The following is a 27,418-nucleotide window of genomic DNA, read 5'->3' as shown; positions in this document are numbered from 1 at the left end:
GCAGCTTTCAAATTATTTTAATCGTTAACTTTTGATCACTCATCTATTTAAAGATTAAAATCAGATGGGCTTAAAAAAAACTCAAATTGAATGGAATAACAATTTTATTTGTCCTTGAAGCACCATTCTTTTGTCTACTACGTTGATCAATCCAAGGTTGGTGTGTTGGTCATATGCTCAATCTTCAATGAGATGTTAATGAGGTAAACTATTTGCAAGAAAAAAGTCATAAAGGAGACATTAATAGTTTAATACCACCTAATAAGTTCGAGCAGTTGACCATAATTTTCCCTCTAATGACAATAATAAAGGTAGTGCCAAATGTAGTAGGTAAGATCCAATCCTTGACACAGAGTACTTCCTAGTTCCTAATCAAATTCTCTATTTTGTTCCTTACAAAATAAATTCTCTTTTTGTCGCTAGCCACTCGAAAAAGAAGAAGAAGAAGAAGAATTTATTCCTTTCTTTTTTTTTTTTCTTCTTTTTATGCATTTTGCAACTAACATGTTGTCCAACGGTTTTGTCCTTCCCTCCCATATTCTCTCCTCCTCTCTCTGTTTCTGTTTCCGCGTCACAGCTCTTCACATTCTCATCATTCTTCAATTTTCGATTGACCCCATTTTCTGTCTTCGATTATTTCCCACATTTCAATTTTTAAAAGCTCTCAAGAATCCAAAATCAACATTTTATCGGACCACGTTTTTTCTTGCCATACCCAAAAAATAATTAAAAAAAAACAGAATGGCAACTATGGAGAGCTTGATTGGGTTAGTGAACAATATCCAAAGAGCCTGCACTGTATTAGGTGATCATGGTGGTGGCAGTGAAGGCATGTCCCTTTGGGAAGCTCTTCCTTCTGTAGCTGTTGTTGGTGGCCAGGTCACATTCATTTTTCTCATCATTTTAATCCCATTCTTGATTCTTTTTGAGTTCTTTTGTGATGCTTTTTATTAATCGTATTGACCGAATTTGTGATTTTTTTTATCTGGGATTTGTTGGAAATGAATCAGAGTTCGGGTAAATCATCGGTACTTGAAAGTATTGTTGGGAGAGATTTTCTGCCTCGTGGATCTGGTATGCTTCTCGGCTGCTGTTTGATTTTTTTGCTAGTCCTTTTTGGTGTATAATCGTAATGATTTATTCTGCATTATGTATTTTGTTGAAATTGATATCATTGAGTCTTTGGGATCATTATTAGGATCTGTAAGCAAAATTAACATTAGCTTGAGAGAATTTGTGAAATATGGAGCTCATGGATGTCTTATATTGGTGGCCAATTGTGTTTACTTTTTTATGAAATGTACACGAAAAAATTGTATATTAACAGTACATTTTGCACTAAAATCTTACAAATCCACTCATGATAAATAACTAAAATTGGTATTTGCAATTTAGATTCCAATTTTATGCGCTATATATGAAGTATAATACTTACTTCTGAGACAGAATTTTCTTTTGGAAAAGGAGTTATGGAGTTTAATGTTAAGCCATCATCCATCTCTTCTTGATTTGCAAGTTTTGAGCCATCATCCATCTCTTTTTGATTGCAAGTTTCCGTACATTATGTGTTATCCTTTCCTAATATTTGTCCTGTTAAATTTGAAGGTATTGTCACTAGGAGGCCTTTGGTATTGCAACTTCATAAGATAGAAGGACAGTCCGAATATGCTGAATTTCTCCATGCACCAAAGAAGAGATTTAATGACTTTGGTAAACCCAAAGCTAATACCCATCTCCAGGATCTTCCAGTTTCTTTGACCAGATTGATGTTTTGTAATTTAATTGGCCATTTCCATTGTTTGGTTATCCTTGAGATGTTTATTTCCCTATATGGCTCTCTCAATAATATTGGTAAAGTTTTTTGTTATATTTAGTCTAGTGCTTCTTTGAATTCTAAAATGGTCATTCTTTTATTCCTATGTTGGGAATGGGTGCACGAAATGTGTTCAAGCATTGCAAGAAATGATCTTGATCACAGATTTATGGTGATTTTATTTGTCTAATTCTTTTTATGTTGCATGTTAGTGTCTGGTATTGTTTTGAGATTCAACATCAGATGATATTTAGAATAAAGTGATCATGTTGTTACAAATCTTTGTCATATTCTAGACATTGGAGGGGAAGGCCTAAGATATTTTTTGTCCTCCAAAAATTTGAGGGGAGAACTAATCAAAATATGTAAGGTACTTGTAGGAAGATGATACATAGTGCCAAAATCTTTGGTATATATATTCCTTGTTTTTTGTTCTATTGCATGAACTGTCGTAGTGGATGTCTAAGTGTCTTAACCTCACATTTTGCAGTATAACACCTCTCTTCTATTTGGTCATTACTGAAATTTCACTCAGGATTTGGAAGCTAAATTTGGCTAACAATGGGACCTATTCAGGATTATACAAATTTTCTTGGAGTTTTATATTTAAAGAAGACGGTAAATGTATTAGCTGGGGAATGAAAGGTAAAATTTCAGGCTTAGAACATAGATTAAAATTTGCATAGAACTAAGCACTTGACTGATTGTAGGCCATGGACAGAGTTGAATAGAAGAAGAGAATCCTTTTGATCAGACATGGGTAACGTCAATTATGTTGTCTTTACGAGAGTTAATTCAGCCTATAGATGCCTTGTGGTTGTGATAGATTGATCATCCAACTAAATGTCAAAATATATTTGTTTCATTATACGAGAATAGTAAGTTGCACACACTTATGCTTCCTGATAATCATGCAGACAATTCAAGACTGTCTTTCCCTTTTTTTTCCTTTTCAAAAGCTTTAGTTGTCACGATATCTGTATTATGAGATAGCTGCCATGTTAATGCAACCTGGGATGCTGCCTAATCTACCCTTGCATCACATCTGTCTATATGCAAGAGTGAGATACATGTCACTTATTGGTGGGCATCGTGTTCTTGTTGCAGCTGCTGTGCGCAAAGAGATTGCAGATGAGACAGACCGCATAACAGGGAAGTCTAAACAAATTTCTAACGTTCCAATTCACCTCAGCGTTTATTCTCCACAAGGTTTGTCTTCAGGCTTCTGCATTTATCCCTTCATTTTGGTCACAATCTACAGCTGCAAGAATACTGAACAAAAGCTTCCTTCATGTTGCCTTGTAACTTCTGTGATAAATTGTCAATCCCATAAAAAAGAGCTTTTTCTCTTTGTTTTTGTTGTTCCCTCTTTTGTCAAGCTTGAACCTAAAAAAAAAGGAGTGTTAATGTGTGCTTGGATAAGTTGAGAACAATTAGCAAACAAATAGCAGCAATTGTGTGGATTGTATTAAGTTTTACATGCATTTGTTGGCATTGTCCATTGAGAGGTTAGAGTGTATGTAGCACAAAATTTCACTACGAAGATGGAAGTGTTGCGCTAGAAGTAAAATCATAAGTAGTGCATATAAACATTGTAAAATCCTAGGTCCTAGGTGTAGTATCAATTATTAAGGCTAAGTTAAGCTAGTCAAATTTGATTTTAAGGAACATGCTGTATGAATTACTTTCTGACAGAACACGAGTTCCAAGACTTGATGAAGTATTTGCAATGGACCATCTTGTGTCACTAATTTTTTTTATTTTTTAAGAATCTCTTATAGTCGATGATTCCTCAGTGTCACATCGTGTAACATAGTTTGTGGTACAGTCTCTGTCTCACTCTGAAATTCTTTTACGTTTCTGTTATTCCATGATTCCTCAATGCGACATCCTATAATCTAGTTTGCAGTATGTTGTCTGTCTCGCTTTGAAATTCTTTTATTTTGCTGTTTCCTTTGCTATTTTAAAGCATACTTTTCTAAGATCCATGTTTTGTCTTACAGTTGTCGACTTAACCCTCATAGATCTTCCTGGGTTGACAAAGGTTGCTGTAGGTGAGAACCAAACACTTTTGCTTTAGGCACAGTTACGCTCTCAGACATTTGATGCACAACTTAACTGACATAATAAGTATTGACAGATTTTTGAAATCTTGCAGAGGGACAGCCAGACAGTATTGTTCAGGATATTGAAATGATGGTTCGCTCTTATGTTGAGAAGGTAAGGATGGTGTCCAACCTGCAACACCTATCAGTTTGGGCATTACAGTTGATTAAGTTTGAAATGATATTTTGGTTATTTTTTCTTAAATGATTTCAGAACTAAGAGATATTAAGATTTTATTTGGAGGATATTCTTGTGCACCATCATTAACCTGGTTGAGAGCCACTGACATTCTCACTTTGTCTCTATAAAGGTCAAAAATTTTCACTTTTTAGTTCAACTAGTGAAATATTCCTAGAGCCTGTAAAAAATGTCCAATGATGTACAAACATCCTTGTTATTTGTTTTTGGCTGTCAAACTTGAAGAAATTCGCAACCACTATCCTAACCAATAAGATAACATTCTGTAGGAAGTGAAGTGAATTTAGCAAGTGTCTACTTAGTTAGAGAAGTGTTTCTAATACTCTAGTCTAGGTGGCTCTACTGTGTTGTATGCTGCAGGAAGTGATCTACTGCTGTTGAAGTTTGAAAATTTGTATCATGCACAGCTAGTCAAAAGTTTGAATAATTTAAATTTTGTGTTCTTGACTTCAATTTTAATCTCAGCCTTTTGCTTTTCATTGATAATGAGAATAAGACTCCTAGGATTGTGCTGTGGTTGAAGGTGGACTTTATTTGAATCAACAAGAAGTAACAGCTTAATTAGCCTTGTACTTTTATGATGTATTTGAGGCTTTGAATGTTGTTCTTTTAGGACATTTGTCCAATCTATTAGTACTGCTGCATATTGGAGAGACTAGTAAGGTGTGCCAAGGTGCGGCTGGAGGGCTGTTGTGGATGAACCTTTATAATGTGTCCAGAAGTTTTGTGTTTTCCTTTCACTCAGGCTGCTAGGTTTAACGTGTACACTTTTGGTGGGATCTTTTTAGTTTGTTAAGGTGCAGATATACCTTCAACAAAGGATTCAAGGAGAATAAAGCCAAACTCCATGGCAGTCTTTTGCATTGTGATATTATGTTTGCTCCTGATTTGTATGACAGGATTATTTGGTGTGAATACTACTAAAACATGATGGTTTACATTTCAATATTTTTTCTTCCTCTTTGCTTTGTAATTTTGATGGAAACGTTTTCATCTACCACCTTGTTATCTTGATCTGGTTTTGAAAATTCAGAATCCAAGTTCTCTCATTCTTTCCTTTCTGTAACATTTTCAGCCAAACTGCATTATATTAGCTATATCTCCTGCTAATCAAGATATTGCAACTTCTGATGCCATAAAGCTCGCAAGAGAAGTGGATCCTACTGGTAATGGAAATGCTCTGTACTATTTTTCTTTTCGAGCAGTCTGCTGGATATACCAATCTTATTTCTCTTATTTTTGTACTTGTTTTTATTAAGTTTTGTTGAATATGCATTCTAGTCATTGAACTCGTCACTGAACTGGGATTGTTTCATTTTCTAGGGGAGAGAACATTTGGAGTATTGACGAAACTTGATCTAATGGACCAAGGAACCAATGCCTTAGATGTATGAATTCAAAGCATTTTTCTTCTTGGATGTTTACCACGGGTCATATCAACATCACTGGAATAAAAACTTTTGCACATATTCATAGATATATTGTTCTTTGAGTCTTTTGACTCCTTCATACTCTTTAAGATGTTTCCTCTTTGGATTCTTGTTTTTGTCAATATTGAAGGTACTTGAAGGTAGAGCATACAGGCTGGTACACCCATGGGTCGGAATTGTTAACCGCTCACAGGCTGATATTAATAAAAATGTTGACATGTCGAATGCTCGTCGGAAGGAGCAAGAATATTTTCAGTCCAGCCCAGAGTATGGACACTTGGCCCATAAGATGGGATCAGAGTACCTTGCGAAACTTCTGTCTAAGGTTTGTTCTAATTTTTGATGCTACTGCAATTGTAATTTGACAGAAGGCTATACATTCAGAAATGTTCACAAGGCTTGTTCTCTTTTTCCGTGCATCAGCATTTGGAGACTGTCATTCGGCAGAGAATACCAAGTATTATTACTTTAATCAATAAGGCCATCGATGAGCTTAATGCAGAGTTGGATCGCATTGGCAGGCCTGTAGGCGTAGATGGTGGGGTAATGAAGGACATACACTAATTTTGGTAAATTTTACATGAAATCCTTCAATAGATTATTACTAATATTTAGGTGTTCTGCTCTGTTTATCAGGCTCAGCTTTACACAATCTTGGAACTATGTCGGGCATTTGATCGAATATTCAAGGAGCATCTAGATGGAGGGTAATTTCTGTTCTTCTGAACCTCCCAAAATGTTAGGAATGTGATATTTTGTTTCTTTTTACTGTTCTTGCATATTGATAAAGCGTGAATATAGTTTTCTTAACAGTGACTCCAGGTTTAAATTGTCATTAAAAATGTTTTTGATACTCTTGGTTAAGCTTCCACAGAACTATAGTATTGGCTGCTAAAAGTGAGATCTATACAAGTAGCTGACTATGCATCTGGCCTGTAACTAAGATTCATATGCAAGTTAAGAACACCTTTCTGAGACAGTTCTCTGCTATTCAGGTGCTTGTCCTGTATGGAGCTTCACAATGATAACTTTTCCTGACTCTTGTATTTTTATTGTTAAAACTTTCTTGTCCAAGTTTTTTAGGTCAAAGTGGGCTGTGTATACAATGGATATATGGAAGGCCTGTTCCTTTTAGATATTTAGCTTCATTCTTCACTGTACTAAATCTTCTTCCTTGTCAATAGTTGCCTTCATACAAAGGTGAACCAGATGTCTAGCAAATGAAGAGCCATATGCCCTTTTCAATAAAAGCCTTTTAAATGCACTCTGACTCAATGGCCCTAAATGAAGGCTTTTCTCCTTCATTTCTTTCTTGTTTGGTAATGCATTTCTAGGAAGGATAGTTGCTTTTAGCTTACCTAATTTCAGATGCTTATCCTGTCTAAGAGCAATAAAAAAGTTGCACAAACCAATTTGTTCCTCAGGTTCTTCATGATTGGTCTAGTTGGAACCTTGTCAATAATTGAAATTTCACCAGAAAAATTGATCAATTAACATAGTGTCCATATCTCTGGAAGTTTAATACAAGTTATGGAGGCATTTTGCTAACCTTCTCCTTTCTTAAATTTAGTTTATTATAGATGAAAATCTTGTGTGACATTACACTGGCACATTAAACTTTGGGGAAGAAGATTCCTGCGTGGTCGTGTATAACTTAGGTGGTATAACATTAGTTTATGTTGATTGGATTCCTTTTCTTTTTAAGTTTCTCTACTAAGAATGTTAGAGGATAACATATGTCTTTCACAGGAGGCCAGGGGGAGATAGGATATATGCTGTCTTTGATCATCAATTACCTGCTGCAATGAAAAAGCTTCCCTTGGATCGTCATCTCTCTTTAAGTAATGTTAAAAAAGTTATCTGTGAAGCGGATGGTTATCAACCTCACTTGATAGCTCCTGAACAAGGATACAGAAGACTCATTGATGGTTCTCTTGGATATTTCAAGGGGCCTGCTGAGGCTTCTATTGATGCGGTAACATTGCATTCGCTTTAGTATTTCTTAAATTCCCATTAGGTGGTACTCATGAAAAATTTTCAGACTATGTATGTGAAACAGAGATTAAATGATAATTTCTCCTCAAATGTCTAAAGTATGCTGAGTATAATATCCTCTACAGCACCAGCAATTAGTTGTTTATAATAACCCTATGACATCAGTTTGAATTAAGACCTTTTAGAATAAAGGTATTTAGTAAATGAGGTAGGTTGTTGATGCAATGTGGACACATTTTAGTAGCCTCATTACCTTATTTGGATAAGAGACCAATAGCTTGTTCTAGTTATACATAGCTGTCCCTACTTACTGGTGATTTTTTTTGGTGTGTGTGTTTTGGCAGGTGCACTTCGTTCTGAAAGAACTTGTGAGGAAGTCGATTGCAGAAACCCAGGTAAGAACTTTTACTGACAATATTTGACCAAGTTAACAAACTTGTTTATGGTATGAAATTTTGCTTCGTCCAGGCTTCTCTTTTTTTAAACCAGAAATTTGTCTTATGCTACAATATGGAGGTTTAAGTTTGAAGACTGTGTTTTAGAAGTATTAATATAAAAGTTTGGTATCTGTCAGTTTTGCTAATCAAATTTGTTAGGATTTGGGAACTTTGGCTCTAAAATTTGGCACGAAGGCTTCCATGCAAAAGGTTTTTGATCAAATTTTGACTTTCCTTGACTGTGTCTGAATTTCTTAGTGTGAAATATGCACGTTAGCATTAGATTAATCAGAATTGTTTTCCGTCTGGTTCTTGATAGTTTCCATTTTTTCTTCTCTTCTTGGAATTTTGAGTTTAAGGAGAAGAAGAATATCAACGACATGGAAATAAGAAATATTTGAAGGGGTTTGACAAAGAAAAGGGAAGAATATTTGGCGTTTTTCCTTTCATGGAAAAGATATTACATCTTTTTCTGGATTATGTAGCTCACCCCAAATAGGTACCATATTAGGATTTATGAGCTTGATACAGTATAATCTGCTATGATTCCTGCTGATATCCATGTGACGGTGCTTGACTTTGCATCTTCAATATAAAATATTTTCTTACTTCTTTTGAAGTTCTGATTTCCTTAGCTATGTCTATCTGATAATATGCAGAGGCCTTGCTACTACACCCTCCATCTTTATTTTTCCTCCAGAGTGTAGTTGGTATTAGACTTTTGTGTGCAGCCATGTTCTTCATGCTTTTAAATATCAATACTGCATGATTCATGAGTAATATACTTAAATTGACTTCTGTTGAACTATAATGGAAAGACAATGTTCAGCTACGATTAAGAGTGTAATTTTTTCTCGAGAAGTTTATGTTTTCACTTCTAATTGATCTTCTCTGTGTACTTGCTGCTGGGAAAATGCTCTTGCACTAATAACTTACTGTATTTGCCCCTACAAGGTGATGAACATTGTTTAGTTCCTTTAATGTCACTAGGAGTTGAAACGATTCCCATCACTTCAATCTGACATTGCGGCAGCTGCCAATGATGCACTTGAAAGATTTCGTGATGAAAGTCGCAAGGCTGTATTAAGACTGGTTGAAATGGAGTCAACTTACTTGACAGTTGAGTTTTTCCGGAAGCTACAGATGGAGCCAGAGAAAAACCCAAACAATACAAATCCCCCAAATTCAAACTCAAATCAAAATGTTGATCGGTACACAGACAACCATTTAAGGAGAATTGGTATGCTTGTTACATTGTTCCTTTTTACAGTTGCCACTCACGTCTAGTGTTAATATGCAGATAGTTAGCTTACTCTGCAAAAATATTAAATCTTTAGAACGAATATTCAGTTGACTTAGAAACATGGGGCTTTACTGGAAGAGTTGTGCCTGCCAATGAGATATAAAAAGATGTTGGAAATGGAAGGAAGATCACTTCCCACTTGCCAGGGCTAAAGTACTTGAAATTTAGCAATCAGAAAAAAGTCTTTTGAGGAATTGATACAGGGAAGAATAGATAGAAGTGAGAAAGAGAAGATAGAGGAGGGGAAGAGATAGAATCTAGAAAGACGCCTTCTACGAGTATCAGTATTGCAAAATTTCATTTCTGACATCCATTAGTGTTTTACTATAGCAATTACACCATTTCATGCGGAATTCATTTAACAAATGAAAACACTTATATACCATTTACATTAGCAGTTTACTAGTATTTTTTTTTTTTTAAGTATGTGCTTGTTTTCCGAGATGTTTCTGCAATGCACCATTATGAACTGCGTAATTCATCCAAATAAAGAAGATTGGTACCTTTCAAATTGAGCATGATGACATTGGATTACAAGGGAAAAAGAAATTCCATGTATCTTAATTTATTGGTCAGCTTTGGCCTTGGAAATACCTAGGCTCACCTAATACATTTTTTATGCTTATTGGTTTCATAAAGTGTAGTTAAGACTACTATGGTATTACTTATCCATATCTTGTATTCGACAAGTATTGTTGTCTCAGCTTCTGCCTCCCCTGGACCAAAAAATAGAAAAAGGAAAGAAATTCAGTTTGAGTGCCGATGTTTTATAAATGCAATAATTTTGTATTCATCCATTCGTTTAGTTGAAAGTATACAGTCCATGGACTCATCTGGTGAAAAAGTACAGGGAATTCGTTTGAACATGTTGTTTCATCTCTACCAGGGTCAAATGTTACTGCTTACGTAAACATGGTTTGTGAGACCTTGAAGCTTACCATTCCCAAGGCTGTGGTTTATTGCCAAGTCCTACAGGCAAAGCGAGCACTGCTGAATCATTTCTATGCTCAAATAGGAAGGAGGGAGGTGAAGTACTCTGGACCTTTCACTAATTTTACTGATACACTGCAAATTCCTTTGTTGGCATGGTCTTTTTGTTGACAAGATTTCCATACTAAGGTTTGAAATAATAACTGAGTTCACTTGCGGTGCATGTATTTTCAGAAGGCACAGCTCGGTAAAATGCTGGATGAAGACCCTTCACTTATGGAAAGAAGAGAAGCTCTAAGTAGAAGGCTTGAACTTTACAAGTCAGCAAGAGATGAAATTGACTCGGTAGCGTGGAAGTGAAGATCTGCATAATCCAAGTTGGAAAACAGAGAAACAGGGTGCAGTTTCCTTCAGGTTATTCATTTCAATCAAAAATGGAAGTGATCTGTATTCTTATTCTTTTTGTCGTATAATCCATGGAGGTACATGAACTCCAGGATAATGGGCCTTATCTCAAGTTGGCAGCCATGGTTTATTTCTGCATTCTTCAATTCTTTTATTTTTTCTGCTAGGCTTTTTCTGAAAGATGACCACTCAATTGATGATGGACTATTATTCAATTAGTGGATCGTTGTGTTATATTTTTCCTGTTGCCTATTACTGTCCCTGGCAGGTGTTAGGCACATTCTTTTGCAACTTATTCAGTGCAATCTTTGTAACAACTTGTTATCGACAGTGTACACTGTAGACAATTCGACAAGGAAGGTGAACGCCTCAGGTTTTTGGGGCAGTTAACCATTGGAAATACAACTGTTCTTCAAATTCAACAATTCACAGGAATGGCTCTGTAAATTATGGATCTGGATGTTCAATGTATGAAACTTGTTCTGCACTCTCTGGAATAGTTGAAAACACCAAACTGGAGAGTCTCCTGGATTTTGATCTTACTCGAACCCCTAGAAAAGCATGAAACAGTTGCATAACTAAATTGTAGCACAAAGATTTTAAACAGCCATATTTGAAGTCTTGAAATTCTAAAGCAATGCATTAATTTTGAAATCTCAAGTGGCAAACTAGCTGTCAAATGCCAAGGACGACAAACTATCCATAACAAATTTAGGAATATTAATGCAGCCAAACGCAACTGGTATCCAAGTCAAACGCACTTAAAAAATTGATAGCTCAGAATTCAGATCTAAACACGGGTGTAAAGCTGGCAAATTTCCATTTAAAAATCATAAATCAATGAGAAGATTTATTTAGGCTGGTCATTGACAATCAAAGTCTATAACACTATAACTTTCTCCTGTCTAATTCGATATTTTTGCTTTCCATCCAAATCAGGGAAAGAAAGATACACAAACATAATTGCAGATGGCTTCGTTTGATGTTCGAGTTAAAGATGCTTTGAGTTAAAGATGAACAGGTATGGTAAAATCTGAAGAGGAAAGTTTCCCGCTACACGTATGGTAAAAATGCTAATACCCGTTGCTATTCTGCAATTCATGAAGCATATCGTTTATTCTATAATTTTAGGCTTTCGCGAGTCCTGCTCTCTATTATCTCCTACTTGGAATTCATTAACTGGTGGCCCTCGGAGATGACAAGACAACCTCTCCTTCCATATTTTGCATTTAAAGGGTTAAGCATCGTCGACTTTCTTTCAAATTCTAGACTTTTTTAGAGTGTTGGATTTGGTTCACACCAAGGAAGGAAGTGGTACTAGTGATTTTGTTATGATATCCAATCTGGTTCATCTAAGGTTCCTAGCTCTCAGGATCCACACAGAGGAAATTCCATCACATATAGGGATACCCCAGAATCTGGAAACTCTCATTCTAAATGGAAAAATGAAAGAAAGTTGTGTTTCCGAAGACCCTGCACTCAAGAATTTCTTGATGGCTCTTTCCAGCTGCACAATTTGAAAATTCTTTTGACACCCTATCTAAGGTTTGGGAGCCGTATGGAGAAGATCATACTGAGTAAGCTACCTGGTCTCCGAAAATTGAAATGCATAGTCACAAATTCATGGGATGATTCAGAGAACTGCAACCAATTTCCAGTACTTGATGTCCTAAATCATCTTGAATCGCTCAAGGTATCTTTTGCAGGCAAGGCATCATATCCCTGTAAATTCCATTTCCCTTTAAACCTCACGAAATTGACCTTATCGAATCTTCAGCTGCCATGGGATGAAATTTCAAGCATTGGGTACCAAACCTTGAGGTTCTCAAATTGCTACAGGAAGAAATTTCTTCCCTGCCTTAAGAAACTTGTTGTTCTAAGATGTAAGAATCTTGAGATTTCTCCTTCTTTAGGAGAAATTTCTACTCTGGAATTGATTGAGATGAAATGGTGCAATCCTTCTGCAACAGTATCTGTCAAGCAGATTTTGGAAGAACAACTCGAAATGGGAAATGAAGAGCTCAATGCCTCTGTTGTTGATTGATAGGGGACCTTCTTTTGTGGGGTAAGTTCTGGATGATGTGATTTTGCACCATTTTTGTTGAGGATATCCCTGAGCTATATTTCCTTTGACCATAGTCATTGTAAATATTCATCTTTATTCCTGCATGGAGTGTAACATAATTGTGATATTGTATTGTATGTTGTTGCCTTGCGGATTCTTGGAAATGGTATACAGGCATTAAAGACATTCCTTGAATTAAATATGCTTACTTATGTACAACTTACTATTGAATCCAACTTCTTTGGTGGGGCAGAAAGGAAATAAGATCAGAAAACGTATTGGTAATTCATGGTTCAAAGCCGCGGTCGCAGTCGTGTTTCAAATCGGTCTCGACATATCAGTCGCGATTTTGATGAGACACAAATTTTTGAAATATTTAATATTCTAAAAATTATTAAAAAAAATATGATAAACAATAGTAATAAAAAATTAGCAAAAATAATAAAAATTCGAGTTGACATGGGATGATTCGGGGTGATTTGGCCGTTTCTATTCCTCTCAGAGACGTCTCGGCCGAGCTCCTGATGACTCGATTGAGTTCTCGACGGTCTATTATCTCGAAGTCATTTCGTCCCGGTATCAGAACGAAAAGCCGCGACTGAGTCGTCTCGATCTCGGCCGAGTCCTTGAACCATTTGGTATACCCCATTACCACAGATAAGACCACCAGTTTTACCTACAACAGTAGAAGTCTAAATGGTATCACAGACTCCCCATTATGTCCAACATAAAAATAAGAAAAAAGTATTTCAACTCAATAACTTCTCCGAAAAGGAAAAAAAAATACAAAAAAAAAATTATAGGTTGATAGAATGCAATTAGTGCCATTGTGGAACTGGTAAAAAATCATGTCCAGTGCAACTGTCTAGGCATGGTTGAAATTTTGAGCAAATGCCAAGGAGTTTTAATCAGCAGATTCATGTCATTTTCTCAAAGCCGGCACAGTGGAACAGCTCAACAATTGGAAATGTATAATATTGAGTATTCAATAATTAATACATGCCACATCCACAAACCTGCTAAGAGAAAAGCACGTAAGAGTTGTCAATGCTGATTCAGAACTCAGAAGTCAAAATGCCTAGTGCCAATTAAAAATTAGAGGGCCTTGTCCCTGAGTTAAAACCTTGAGTTTGCAGAACTGAGGCAGGTTGTCTACTTGTAAGACTATCAAAATCTGAAGTTTTCTCCACACAAATCAAAAAGAAAAACCACCATAAAAAAGAAAGATAAAGGATAGAAAAAAACCGGCATAATTGCAGATGGCTTCTACCAGCAATTATGAAGAGCTTCCTGGCTGCCTGGGGAGGCTAGCAGAAGGTTCCAACTCCAGTCCTAGTAGCAGCGACAAGGTGCATAGGCTTAAAGTTAAAGTCATCATTAACATTCTGAGGCACTTTCTGCAGTTCTCTTTGAAGTGGCATATAGAAGACAACAATGTACGAGTTCGGTTGAACCAAATTATGGATGGTATTCACGAAGTCATTCAGGACTGTCAGCTGCATGATTCAAACACAAGTCAGGTCGCAGGAAATGAAGATTGCAGATCGTCAAGGTCAAACCATGAATCCGTGGTTTCTCATTTGAAAAAAGTGAAGGACATTAAGCCAGTTATGCTGGAAATCTGCTCAATTGCTGATGTAACCACCTTCGGAAAAAGGGACACTTTCAGATCTATTAAAACCAAAAATACGTTTTTGTCCCTCAAAAATTTTCCAAGAAGCATGATGCCGTCCCTGATCAACTCTCAGATCGCCAGAAGACTGGAGTTCTGCACTTTGAATGTGGTAAGCTTTGTTGACTCTCTCCTAGATAATCTGAAAGATATATTAAGCCACAATGCTGACCTTGTTACTCCAGTTGAGGAACAAATTGGAGGCCTTGAATGCAAGCTGAGATTTTTCAGAAATTTTCTTTGGTTTATAGCTAACCGGTGCATTAAGCAAAGGAAACTGACAGATCTCCGACTGTACGCTGAAAATTTGGCAGTATATGTGGCTTGTCTAATTTACTTCTGTTTGGTGGATGACAAAATGCATGAAAACATGGTACAAGAAATGAAAACTAAGCTTGTAGATTTGGTAGAGAAGATCAATCCGCTTAAGCCCGAGGCAAGAAAAATTTATCTAGGAGCCTTGAAAACTTCGAAAAAATCACATGATGGTAGCCCAATCATTGATCAACAATATCTGGCATTTGTTGATTATCTCATTGACAATCTAAGGGAGGTGTCCAGAAATCAGGCCCTTTTCCTTTTTGCTGAAGAGGATCAAATGGAGATCCTACTTGATGAGCTGAAATTATTGAGATTGAGTCTCATGGATCCACCACTTTATGAAGACTCAGATAACGTCAGAGCACTTACGGTTCAGATAAAAGCTGTCATGAACAAGATTGGACATTCCTTTTACTTTTTCTACTTGAGCGAGATCAACAAAGACATGGCTGGGCAGCTAAATCTTGTACTGTCAGGTATTCTCAAAGACATTGAACGCGTCAAGGGTCAAGCCGCAGATTGCTTTGATAAATTCATAATGAAATCATGGAGATCCAACTTCCCCAGAACTAATGAACCAGGCTTCATTGAGTTTCTGATGAAGAAACTTAAGGAGCAACTGCACCATGAAGAATCACAAATTCGGCCATTCAAGCATCAAATTGGTGTAGCATGTGAAGAACTAGAGTCCCTCAGAATAGATATTACTGAAATTGGCAAGCAGTTGAATCATAACGAAGAGCTGAATGTTCTCCTGGAACTTTATAAAGATATCTCATACCAGGCTGAGTATATTGTGGATTCATTAGAAGCCGAAGCAGGTTCTCTCTGGTGCCATAAGTTGGGACTATTTAATGTCATTAAGGAGATTAGGCATATTCATAAAAGGTTAAAAGCTATCAGGAAGGAGGAGATCAGCAATGACACTCCTGCTCCTGTTTTAGCACAAGCAAACTTTCCAAACATTGAGGCGATGCCAGACTATGAGAATGATGTAGGACAGAAAACAGAGGAGACTACTATACAACTAGTTGGTTTTGAAGTTGCAGCAGAAAAGATAAAGGAACAGCTTACTAGAGGATCAAATCAGCTGAATATTCTCACAATTGTTGGCATGCCAGGAATAGGTAAAACAACTCTTGCCAACTCATTGTATAAAGATCATTCAGTTTCCTTTTCTTTCCATACTCATGCCTGGTGCTGTGTTTCCCGAGTTTATCACAAGCAAACCTTGTTACTTGAAATATTGGGCCAAATCAACAGGAACTTTAACCGAAACCCTGGAGTTGCTGGCAAAGACTATGTTGAGATGCTCTACAAAAGTTTAAAGGGAAAGAGGTATCTTTTGGTGATAGATGATATATGGGACATTGAGGCATGGAATGATCTGAAGGAAGTTTTTCCTGATGACCATAATGGAAGCAGGATTTTATTTACAACGCGGAACTATAATATAGCTCTGAAAGCAAACAGTGTTCCCTATGCTCTTTCTCCTATCTCAGATGAAGAGAGTTGGCAATTATTATGCATCAAGGTTTTTGAGGAAGAAATGTGCCCATCAGAACTTTTGCAAGTCGGAAAGAGGATTGCAAAAATTTGCAAAGGATTACCACTTTCTGTGGTCTCAGTTTCTGGAACTCTAAAAGCAATAGAGAGAGAACAGGATAGATGGGAACAGGTTGCAGAAAGCCTGTGGTTGAAAGAACCTAACAACCCATTAGGCCAGCATTCTGGCATATTGGAACTTTGCTATCACCATTTACCAAATTTCTTGAAGCCGTGCTTCCTCTATTTTGGAGGATTTCGAGAGGATGCCGTGATTCCAGTGTCCAAGCTCCTTTGGTTATGGATTGCAGAAGGATTTATCCATCAAACAAACCCAAGCCAGAAAAGCTTAAAGAATGAAGCAGAGAATTTTTTGAACGATCTAATTGACAGAAACCTTGTGATGGTTGCAGAAAGAAGTTCCAGAGGTAGAGTCAAATCATGCCATGTTCATGATCTTTTACATGATTTTTGCTTGGCAAAATCTGAAGAAGAAAATTTCCTGCTTCACATGAAAAGGTATGATCAACGCTTGACTACTTCTGCAGATTCTGTAATGCATGAAGCATATCGTTTGTGCATACATTCTGACAAGTATGTTGTTCCCCCGGGGCCTTTACGTGCTCGGTCTTTGTTCTTCTGGTCGTTCTTGTCAAATGATCGTTCTTCGATGCTTACTTGTGCCTTACAATTTAGACTACTCAGGGTGTTGGACTTGAGCCATATTCACGTTGTTAGTGGAGTTGATGAGCAGGACTTTATTAAGATCACTAACTTGGTTCATTTGAGATACTTAGCAATCTGGATTGGCTGTCAATCTATTCCATCTGAGATAGAGAACCTCCAGAACCTGGAAAGTTTGATTTTAATGAAGAGTTCAACCCGTTATTTTTCTATCAAATTACCAAACACTATTTGGAACCTGGTAAATTTGAGGCATCTCAATGTGAGGAAAAACGATTATGAGTTGGTCTGCTTTTATTTACCATATTTAACAGATCATTTCTGGGACCTCCGGCTGGATAAGTTAGAATCTATATCCACTATAGAGGTTTACTCTGGCTATGTATGTGAGCATCTCATGAGTGTGACACCCAACCTTCGAAAATTATCTTGCATGCTCAGAGGCCCTTGCTTTCCTTCAATTAGTGAGTTGAATCAGGTTGAAGAACTCAATTTATGTTTTTGGTTTGAGATGGAACATCCATTGCAGTTCAATTCTGCATCAAATCTCAAGAAACTGACTCTGTCTAATATGCGCCGACCATGGGATGAAATTTCATTCATTGGGGAGCTACCAAATCTTGAGGTTCTCAAATTAAACGAAGGAGCATTTGTGGGGCGACAATGGGACATGGCAGAAGGGGGATTCCAGAAACTCAAATTCTTGAAGTTGTGTAAGCTAGACATTCAAGTATGGAATGCCTCCGCTGACGACCTTCCCTGCCTTGAGAGACTTGTATTGCATGGTTGTTTGTCTCTCTGGGAAATCCCTTCTTCAGCTTTAGCAGAAATGAGTACTCTCCAGTCAATCGAGATTATAAAGTGCATGAGTCCTGTATGGCAATCTGCCATGCAGATTCTCAATGAACAACATGAGATGGGAAATGATGAGTTCAAAGTCTCTTTCTTTCGTTAGTAATGGGATTTGGTAGAATGTTGTGGTCTACTTTCAGATTATCTTTTTCAGTTTCCTGTTGTACGAAGACAATGTTATGTAAGCAGTATTGCAATTGTTCGTTGAAACTAAATTGCTGACTAAAGTTTCTAAAATCTCACTTATCTTTCTTGTCACCTTGAAAAGGCTATATGTTATTTTCAATGCTCACAAATTGACGACATTTCCCTTGCATCCTTAATAATTATCTAACCAAAAAGAGAAATTTTAACCCAAAAAGTATAAACAAAAAATAACCTAATGACCATTCAATATTAGTCTATATTTCTCTATATCCAAGTGGAGGTGGGGCAACGAAGGAGGTAGTTAATTTAAATTTAATAATGTCAACCGCTTTAAAAGGATTTGGTAAGTAATCTATGCTTTAAAAATTTTTGCCAGATGGATTTAACAAAGTCAAGCAATTTTTTTAGGAAGAATGTTTTAATACATGATGTAATTAAAGTTGTGCTCAAAATTAAAGTAATCTTTTTTATACACGTGGTTTGCATGTGAAGCCTACTTATAGAAAAATATTATAAATAGGCCAGTATTAAAAAGATTAATCAAAAAATGATCTCATGATCAATTATCAAAATATTGCTTATGGTGTTTTTCCCCCCTATGAAAACAGCATAGACAATTTGTAGATATTTTCAACTTTATTTTTAGCCTTATTTTAATTTTTATCGTTGATGTGAGTTTCATAAATAGGATAACATAAGGGTAGTCTTAGAAGTAAAATTTTTTTTTTTATCTCTCTTGCTTTTCTCCCAAAGGACAAAAAATGTCAATCTAAGGGATATAACTGAAATTTTAAAAACTTTAGGGATACTAAGTGATATTATGAGAAGCTTTAAGAGAAGTTTCCGAAATTATTCCTTATTGCAAATCTGCAATTTTGTCTGGGATGAACTATACAGAATCTCTGATATGCCATTTTTCCTGCCAAATAAGGAACTTAATAATATTAGTTCATTCCATTCAGTTGAACCATTTAAGTGCATTTCGAACGTTCATCCTAACATATATACTCTAATGACATGCAACGCACTTTACTAGGCAAATATTGGTAACAAAAATTCAAGTAATCTTATGCTCATAAGATGACGATCAAAGATGTTGCTGTGTAGTGCTTGGGTAAGTGGACATTTGACATCATCAATTAGTACAATTTTGTGAATGTTTTCTTTTAAAATGATTACTCTAATGAAATGGGATTGATTACAACTCCAACTCCCAACAATCCTCAGGACCTGTTTGGTTGAAATACACAACTTACATGTAAAGTTACTACCAACATTTCCAAACTTGGAATGGACAATTTTCAAATGGAATTGTCCAAGGCTGAAGTGGAATTGGTCCTAATAAAAGGCAAAAATCTTCAATGGCCATTTTATGTAGAACTAATTGGTGTAAAAATTATGAGCACTTGAGTCCACTTTGGCCATTGAAATTGCCGAAGCAGCGTCCAAGTAGCACGGGGAATTGGCCCGTTTTCATGGGTCTGGGTACAAATTTTGGTAGCTTTTAAACTGCCCTCAAGGTGCTTAACATACCGCCCTGAAAGCGGAGTGGAAATCATGCTTTTTTGGATCCAGATCATTGTCAATGGCGGTGGAGACTGGTGGCGGTGGTGGTGGGGATGGGCCATGTGGTGGCACAGCAGATTCATCTCATGTTCCGAGAGCCACCAACTGGAAATGTATAATAATGAGTATTAAATGAAATCAATGCCTCATCCATGAACCACCTTAGTCAACTGCACTGAAAAATTTGTATGTCCATTGCAATTCAGATGTAAAAATGCCTAATGCCAACTAAGAAATTATAGTTCCTTTTCTTGCGGTGGAGTTCATTGAATCTTACATCCTCAGTTCTCACCTTGAGTTATCAGAATTCAGGCAGGTTAACTAGTTCTAAAACTATTCCTGAAACTAATAAAATCCGGAGTTTTCACCCCAGAAATAAGAGAATAAGGAGAGAAAAAGACGGGCATAATTGCAGATGGCTTCCTCTAGCAACATTCCACATCCTCTTGGCTACCAGAAGCTAGAAGAAAGTTTATACTCCCGTCCTGGTAGCGGAAAGGAGTAGCGTAGGCTTTCGGTCTCAATACATGTCAACAATAACAATTAAACAGTTCGTAATTTTTTTTTCCGAGGCCGATTACAGACCCAAATCGGATATCAAAAATATGAAATCTAAATCCAAGGGCTATTCCAGCAGGCTGTCAATTGAGCCATATGATTGTACTTTACAAAGTCCAGATAAAACAGATATTAAAATCAGAACTTTAGTCGTAATCTGTCCATCCAGATTCTAAACTGACGAAATCACGGGCCTTGGAATAGGAAACATACCAACCCAATTTGCGTGTTATATATTAGTGCATGACATTCAGGACATGACAACAAAAACTAGCCCAAATAGAACTTTACAATTTGTTTCCAGCAAAACTAAGAGGAGAACCCATATGTTGAAAGGACAAAATATTTCCAGATTTAAACTGGAAGCAAATTTTGTTGTCATAAATCGTCCTATATTTTTTAACTGCTGTAATTATCTTGAACGTTTTTCCATATTTTGGAAGGCAGTTATTCTGTATTGGTAAGTTTGATTCTCTACACTGTGCATGTATCTTGGTTTGTTTGTTTTCAGTGGATTTTATAATGATTTACAGTAGAATAATAAGAGGTCTAAGTTTCAAATGATTTTTTTTTTTTTGGGTCTCAAGAGTACATGGAAATAATAGGAAACTTCTAATCGAAAAAAAAAAAAAGCATTTGCAGAAAAATCTCATTAGGCTGCAAATCTCTCCAAACTAATGATACAAATCTTTTGCAGAAAAAAGATCTTATCGAAAATTTGCAGAAAATTGGCAAAAAAAATCTTATCGAAACAAACAAATGACAGCAAAACTGGCAAAAAGAATAAGGCCCATTTTGAGTGAATTCAATAGGGCAGGAGCGGTCCTCAGAAGGACCGCTCCTGAACGGTCCCCTCACAGAAAGAAAGGAATGGAGCAAAATAAGCCACGTCAACTGGTTGTGTTGAAGGAAAAAAACGTCACCGTTTGACGAAAGAAAAAAAATAAGATTGACGGACTCCGTTTCCTCTAAACGGAAGATTTGAAATTTTGAAAATGAAGTTGAAAATTTGAATTAGCCGCACAAAACAAAATCGAGAGAAGAAAGCAAGCTGGGTATGTCATTGTTGCTTGGCTGACGTGAAATTAGGTGGAGAGAGTTGGGTTATGGCATCAGAAGAAGAAGGAAGAAGGCAAACAGTTAGAATGCTGTAAAAGAAGGCCAACGATCTCTTCAGAAATTGTATGAGCAATGCGGGCAAGACAGTCGGCAAGGTAGAAGCGAATTAAAGAGGAAATTCATTATCTGACGTTGCCCACCATTTTTTGTGCAACTTAATAGCAGAAGCAACTGTGCATAAGGGCATTCGGTGAAACAAAAAGCTCTCAACGGGCCAAGGTAACGTGATTCAACCATATCAACAACTTTGTGAATCTTATACCAGCAACTTTTCTGAATGTTAGATTCAGTAAAGACATAATATGAAGATAATAGAACAATAGTCAATGTGTACTGTATGTGTGTGTGTGAGCGTGCAGTTTTGCAGTGATGAACTATTTAACAAGTGAATGAATGTACATGCTGTTGTAGATAAGTTACAGGTTATAACCACCCTATTACAATCTTTGTGCATCCACTAGTATTGGTCCATGGTCATCACGCAATCTTAGTTTGCCCCTCTGTTGAGTATGCAGTGTGTATAAAATGGAGGTCTGGGGTTTGACCTAGGAAAAGCAGAGGAAAAGATATATGTGAATAATAAATAGATGTACCTAGTTTTGTAAGTAAATTACATGATGTAAGAAATGTATTAGAATGAGTAAAAAATGCTTGTTTGGCCCTGAAAATGTAGAAATAGTAGAAAATGCACAGGAATTGGCTTAGGCGATTGTCAGTAACGAATTACATAACGTCCAATGAAACAAAGTACCTAGAACCTAAATATAATCACCAGAGTGGATGTACATATAGTTAAAATAGACTTACATGGAGTGAAAAATACATTACAGTCCGTATAACTTAGTATACATGGAGTTATATTTGTACATAGATAATGCCATTGTACTAGAGTAAAAGTAAAGTGATGTGAATCATTAATCATATCAATGGGAGTATTAATAGAATTTGGTTTACGAGTAATGTGTGTAACATAACATATTGTAAACGGTAATACACACTTATGTTGTCGTTTACATACATACTATTCATGAACTATTGTAAATTATGGTGTTGGATGCATAATTGGTAGGAGCAGAAGTAATGAATTGTAGAGAAATTGGCAGAAGATGGGACTCATGAGTTAGGAATGGAGTTCAACATGGAAGAGGATGCGTACAAGTTTTACAACAAATATGCCTTTAAAATGGGATTTAGTGTACGCAAAGACTATTTAAATAAAGACAAAGACTATTTAGTCTATTTTATGCGGTTGTCATTAACGAATGACATAAGGTCCAGTGAGCTAAAGAATTTAGAATCAAAATATAATCACCAGCGTGGATGTACATACAGTTAAAATAGACTTACATCGTGTGACCAATACATTACAATCCGTATAAGTTAGTGTACATGGAGTTGTATTTGTACACAGATTGTCTTAGAGTAAAAGTAAGGTGATGTGAATCATTAATCATATTGATAGCGTAATAATAGAATTTGGTATATGAGTAATGTATGATTCATAACACAATATGAATGGTAATATACATATATGTTGTCGTTTATGTACATACTGTTCATGAAGTGTTACAAATTAGGGTGTTTGATGCATAATTGACAGGATCAGAAGTAATGGATTGCAGCAAATTGGCAGAAGATGGGACCCCTGAATTAGGAATGGAGTTCAACAGCGAAGAGGATGCGTACCAGTTTTACAACAAATATGCCTTTAAAATGGGTTTTAGTGTACGTAAAGACTATCTGAATAAAGACAAAGACGGCGTGACCACGTCTAGGAGATATAGTTGCTGCAAGGAAGGTGTAAAGCGCAAGTACGAAGGTGATGTGATGCCAAAGAGGACACGAGCGCCGACGAAAACAGGGTGTGGAGCTAAAATGGTTATCGTGTTGTTTAGAGGAACAATGAAGTACCGTGTGCATGACATTGTCTTAGAGCATAACCATGAGTTGCACATTGTTCAATGTGCGCACATGATGCCATCACAAAGAAAAGTGAGCGAGGCTCAAGGATTCCAAGCTGAAATAAGCGAGGACGCTGGGCTTTCATTGAAACAGAGTCATGAACTTATGGGAAAGGAGGCAGGTGGGATGGGAAATGTGGGATATACTCGGGAAGACCTGAAACGATATCTTCGTACTCGACGGGAAAGGAGTTTGAAATATGGAGAAGCAGGTAGCATGCTGAATTATTTTCAAGAGCAAACACTCGAGAATCCATCATTTTTTCATGCCGTACAGTTGGACTGTGAAGAGCAGATAACGAATATCTTTTGGGCTGATGCAGGAATGTTAATTGACTACAAATTTTTTGGAGACGTAGTCACATTCGATACAACCTACAAAACAAATAAAGAATACCGGCCACTTGGAGTGTTTGTGGGTTTTAACCAACATAGGCAAATTGTGATATTCGGTGCTGCCCTTATGTATGATGAGACTATAGATTCTTTCAAATGGGTGTTTGGTACATTTCTAGAAGCAATGTGCGGAAAGCGTCCAAGTACCATACTAACCGACCAAGATCATGCCATGGCAGCCGCTCTTTCAGTTGTTATGCCTGAAACATTTCACGGTCTATGTACGTTTCACATAAGGCGTAATTTTATGAAACATCTTGGCAATCACTACAAGGAAAATAGTGATCTTCCATACATGTTTGGTGCATGCATGTATGAGTTTGAAGAAGTGGAACAATTCAATAGGGTGTGGGAGGCGATGGTGAAGAAACACGATCTTGAAAATAATGAATGGCTCTCCGGATTGTATAGAATTCGTGATAAATGGGCAAGGTGCATGATGAAAGAAAGATGGACCGCTGGAATGCGAAGCACCCAACTCAGCGAAAGCCTAAATGCAGCAATTAAAAATCATTTGAAACTGGATCATGACCTTGTGCAGTTCTTTAGACATTTCAATCGGGTGGTTGATGAAAAGAGACATAATGAACTGATCGCAGAATATGAAATGAGGCAAAAGCTCCCCATGGTCGGGTTAAGGCAAACACCTATGCTCGTGCATGCATCAGAGACGTATTCACCAACCGTATTTGTTGCATTCCAAAATGAATATGGCGAGTCAACAGCTATGGTTATATTGAGACAGCAAGATGCAGCGATGATTGTGGAGTTTGCGGTCATGAGGTATGATGGAGGACCTGAAAGAATAGTGGTATTCAATCGGAATGATCTAAGTGTACGTTGTAGTTGCAAAAAATACGAGAATGAAGGCATTTTATGTGGGCACGCGTTGAAGGTGTTTGATACTGTGGGCATAAAAATAATTCCTCCTGAATACATTAAGAGGCGATGGACAAAAAGAGCTCGGGCTGGAGACTGTTTTGATCGGCGAAGACGGGAAGTTGTGGCTGATCCTAAAATAATGATTTCAACTCGTTATCGGGAGCTCGCTCCAGCCATGATTAAGGTCGCAACTCGAGCAGCAATGTCGGAGGACACCAGCAAAGTAGCAATCACTGTCATATCCGATTTGGCAAAGAGAGTTGAGCTCCTCCTCTCAGAAAGTGAAGAACAACCTTTGCAAAATCAAAAAAATCTGAATATGGAGGAACGGGATAAAATTGAAATTGTGAATGAAATGGGGGAGGCAGTAGTCGCAAGAGGCATTAAAAAACGAGGTGGTGGGAAGAAAAGTAGAGTGATGCGAAGTTGGATCGATAAATTTGACAGAGTAAAAAGAAAATCTAGATTATCAAGGACTACACAGACTACGGTATGGATCAAATTTTGGTACTCGGGGAACATTTATGCTAAAACTAAGTTATCGTTATGCTATTAACTAAAGTTTAGGTATCATTCATGATGAAATAATATTATTGCCGTGTCAATACTGTAGGCCTCAGAATCGGAGCCGACATCGGTTTCAATTGAGGAATACATGTTTATGGGATGTCGTTCATCTACTGACTCTGTTTCGGTTAGTATAAAACGGACATGACCGTTGCTTTTATTTGGATGTTTCTAACAGCATCAATAGTTACATTGATCTTACATTGTGTGATAATGTTGTTACGGCTGTCATCCCTCCTGATATACCTATTTTGACTGTCTTATACAATGATTTGGTCCATACGAAACTCGTAGACGCATTCAATGAGCCAGACAGTGAATGGCCCTCCAAACGCTATTGCTCCGAATATCGATGAAAGTGAAACGGTATGTATATATTTAGTAGTTAAAATAAAGACCTTCTTATTCGTGTAGTAGAGCTACCTTTTTTTTAGGGTTAGTATCAGAAACCTCCCTTGAGGTTTCTTCTAATCACACCTAGAACCCCTCATGTTTTCGAAATCACACTTAGCACCCCTGAAATGACAACTTTGGTATCATTATCAGCCCCTCATTATTTTTGTTCCACTTTTACCCTCCTTGTGAACTCTATTTATGTAACTCACATCCCTCCAACTTTTGTAACACTACAAAATCGTTCTTAAGCAGTGTAACATGTTTTGAACATTTTGTAATTTTATGTAAGCTTGTTGTACATCTTTATAATAGATTGTGTTTCTGTTATTAAGTTTTACAAATAATTCACATAAAGTTACACATTGTTTAAAAAATGTTACATTGATCTGAACGGTGATAAAAAAAATGTGACTATGGATTCTAATAATGGCAGCAATAGTTTCAATATGTGATTGTAGTTGTAAATAAACTTGCTCTTCCATTTTTATGAAAATGGAATCGTATAAATAGCTTTTTGTGCATCCTAATCGAATGGAGTTTGTAAGTTATTAATATTGCGATGCCCTATTATCAAGTAAAAATGGATTGCTAATGCTATATACTCATGAATTCCCATCATCTTTAAACATCTTTTAGATTATGTTATTATTCACTTAGAAATTGCAATTTTGACAATGGCACTATGCCCATTGCCAAAAGTCAACATCACTGGAAACTCTATAGCTATTTAATATTAGGGAGTGGGATAGGAACAATTGTTAGATCAACCATCCCTAAATCGTGTAACATTTTTTGAACATTTTGTAATTTTATGTAAATTTCTTGTACATCGTTACAATAGAAGTCTGATAAGTTGTTAGTGTACATATGAGTCCAATATGTAATAATCGTATTTGTGTTGATAAATTTTACACATAGTTCAATTAGAATTACACTTTGTACAAAAAATATTACATAATTACATAATAATTTTACATAATTTAGGGAAAACCTCAAGGGAGGTTTCCGAAATTAAGTCTACATAAATAGAGTTCACCATTGCGGGTAACAGTGGAACAAAAATAATGACTCGGCGGACAATGATACCAAAGTTGTCATTCCAGGGGTGCTAAATGTGATTTCGAAAATATGAAGGATTCTAGGTGTGATTAGAAGAAATCTCAAGGGAGGTTTCTGATATTAACCCTTTTTTTATAGTATTGTAATGGTGGGCACCTGAAAGCTGTCAAATCATGCAAATTATGTAGTTAACGTATGCTCGCTTTAATAACATATTATTTTTTATTATTCGAAGGGTCACCGTTTGGCTAATCAGGGGCCTCCTAGAAGTGTCCCTACAGAATGGATGCATCCCAGATTTTCTATTTTTTCCAAGTATAACTCTGTAAGAGATGTCTTAATGGTCTGATATATCATTTTTATTATAATGTCTAGTCCAATTTAACTTTTTAAGTGAGCAATATAGGGATTGGTAATGATTTGTTGACAGTCGATTACTTATACTATGTAATGTAGGAGGAGCGTGCAGCACTTTTAACACACTGTGATGTTGATGCATATCATGTATTTGCACCTTCACCCCAGGTGATAAACTTTTATCGTTACAGCACATATTTGTGTACTGTTGTTAATTGGAGACTTGGATATCGTATATCATTAATCGTATGGTTCATTAATAATATTGCTGATTTACCATCGTTACGCATTTCAGGGAAGAAATAACACCCAGGGATTGCAACTTCGCGCTGACGTCGCCGCCCCCGAGAATGAGATTGATGAATGATGTGTAACTATATTTTGCGAACGAGACATTAGAGTGGTTATCCCAACTTAGGAATACTGCATATGTACGTGTTACAAGCAGTTAGTAGGGTGTTACAACTTATTGACGAGGTTGTACAGGCAGCATTGATATTTCACTCTTTTCAAATTTAGACAAGTGGATTACAATTGTAATCACATCTAGTGGTAGTAATCATCAATAGTTTGTATTGGGTTATATAAAATTGTTAGGAAATTATAAAGTTGGTAGAAAATTGAAGTAACAATTTTACAATAGAATTGAACGTG

The 27,418-nt window shown here is 36.6% G+C and overlaps 3 protein-coding genes across 4 annotated transcripts; all 3 read left to right on the top strand.

The window, feature by feature from the left end:
• The first annotated feature begins 437 nt into the window (after nucleotides 1-437).
• LOC113718021 (phragmoplastin DRP1C) lies at nucleotides 438-11,046 on the top strand. 2 transcript variants are annotated; one of them, XM_027242923.2, is made up of 16 exons: nucleotides 446-879; nucleotides 1,011-1,074; nucleotides 1,606-1,710; nucleotides 2,921-3,022; nucleotides 3,817-3,867; nucleotides 3,972-4,033; nucleotides 5,193-5,283; nucleotides 5,441-5,505; nucleotides 5,678-5,872; nucleotides 5,971-6,090; nucleotides 6,184-6,254; nucleotides 7,297-7,522; nucleotides 7,887-7,937; nucleotides 8,970-9,219; nucleotides 10,169-10,308; nucleotides 10,447-11,046. In XM_027242923.2, the coding sequence occupies exons 1-16, from the start codon at nucleotides 742-744 to the stop codon at nucleotides 10,570-10,572; spliced, it is 1,857 nt and encodes a 618-aa protein (XP_027098724.1). In that variant the 5' UTR covers nucleotides 446-741; the 3' UTR covers nucleotides 10,573-11,046. The 2 variants fall into 2 exon arrangements, with proteins under 2 accessions (XP_027098725.1, XP_027098724.1); XM_027242924.2 differs by lacking the exons at nucleotides 10,169-10,308; nucleotides 10,447-11,046 and having other exon boundaries at nucleotides 438-879; nucleotides 8,934-9,069.
• Nucleotides 11,047-13,941: 2,895 nt separating this feature from the next.
• On the top strand, nucleotides 13,942-17,859 carry LOC113718498 (putative late blight resistance protein homolog R1A-3). Its single transcript, XM_027243401.2, has one exon. The coding sequence runs from the start codon at nucleotides 13,942-13,944 to the stop codon at nucleotides 17,857-17,859; it is 3,918 nt and encodes a 1,305-aa protein (XP_027099202.2).
• Nucleotides 17,860-22,757: 4,898 nt separating this feature from the next.
• Nucleotides 22,758-27,131, top strand: LOC140021378 (protein FAR1-RELATED SEQUENCE 5-like). The gene is made up of 6 exons (XM_072072138.1): nucleotides 22,758-24,875; nucleotides 24,999-25,079; nucleotides 25,247-25,318; nucleotides 26,643-26,750; nucleotides 26,864-26,932; nucleotides 27,060-27,131. The coding sequence occupies exons 1-6, from the start codon at nucleotides 22,758-22,760 to the stop codon at nucleotides 27,129-27,131; spliced, it is 2,520 nt and encodes an 839-aa protein (XP_071928239.1).
• The last annotated feature ends 287 nt before the right edge of the window (nucleotides 27,132-27,418 follow it).

The sequence above is a fragment of the Coffea arabica genome, chromosome 11e (assembly GCF_036785885.1).
Source record: "Coffea arabica cultivar ET-39 chromosome 11e, Coffea Arabica ET-39 HiFi, whole genome shotgun sequence".
Classification (NCBI taxonomy): Eukaryota; Viridiplantae; Streptophyta; class Magnoliopsida; order Gentianales; family Rubiaceae; genus Coffea; species Coffea arabica.
This window is presented reverse-complemented; position numbering and strand designations above follow the sequence as displayed.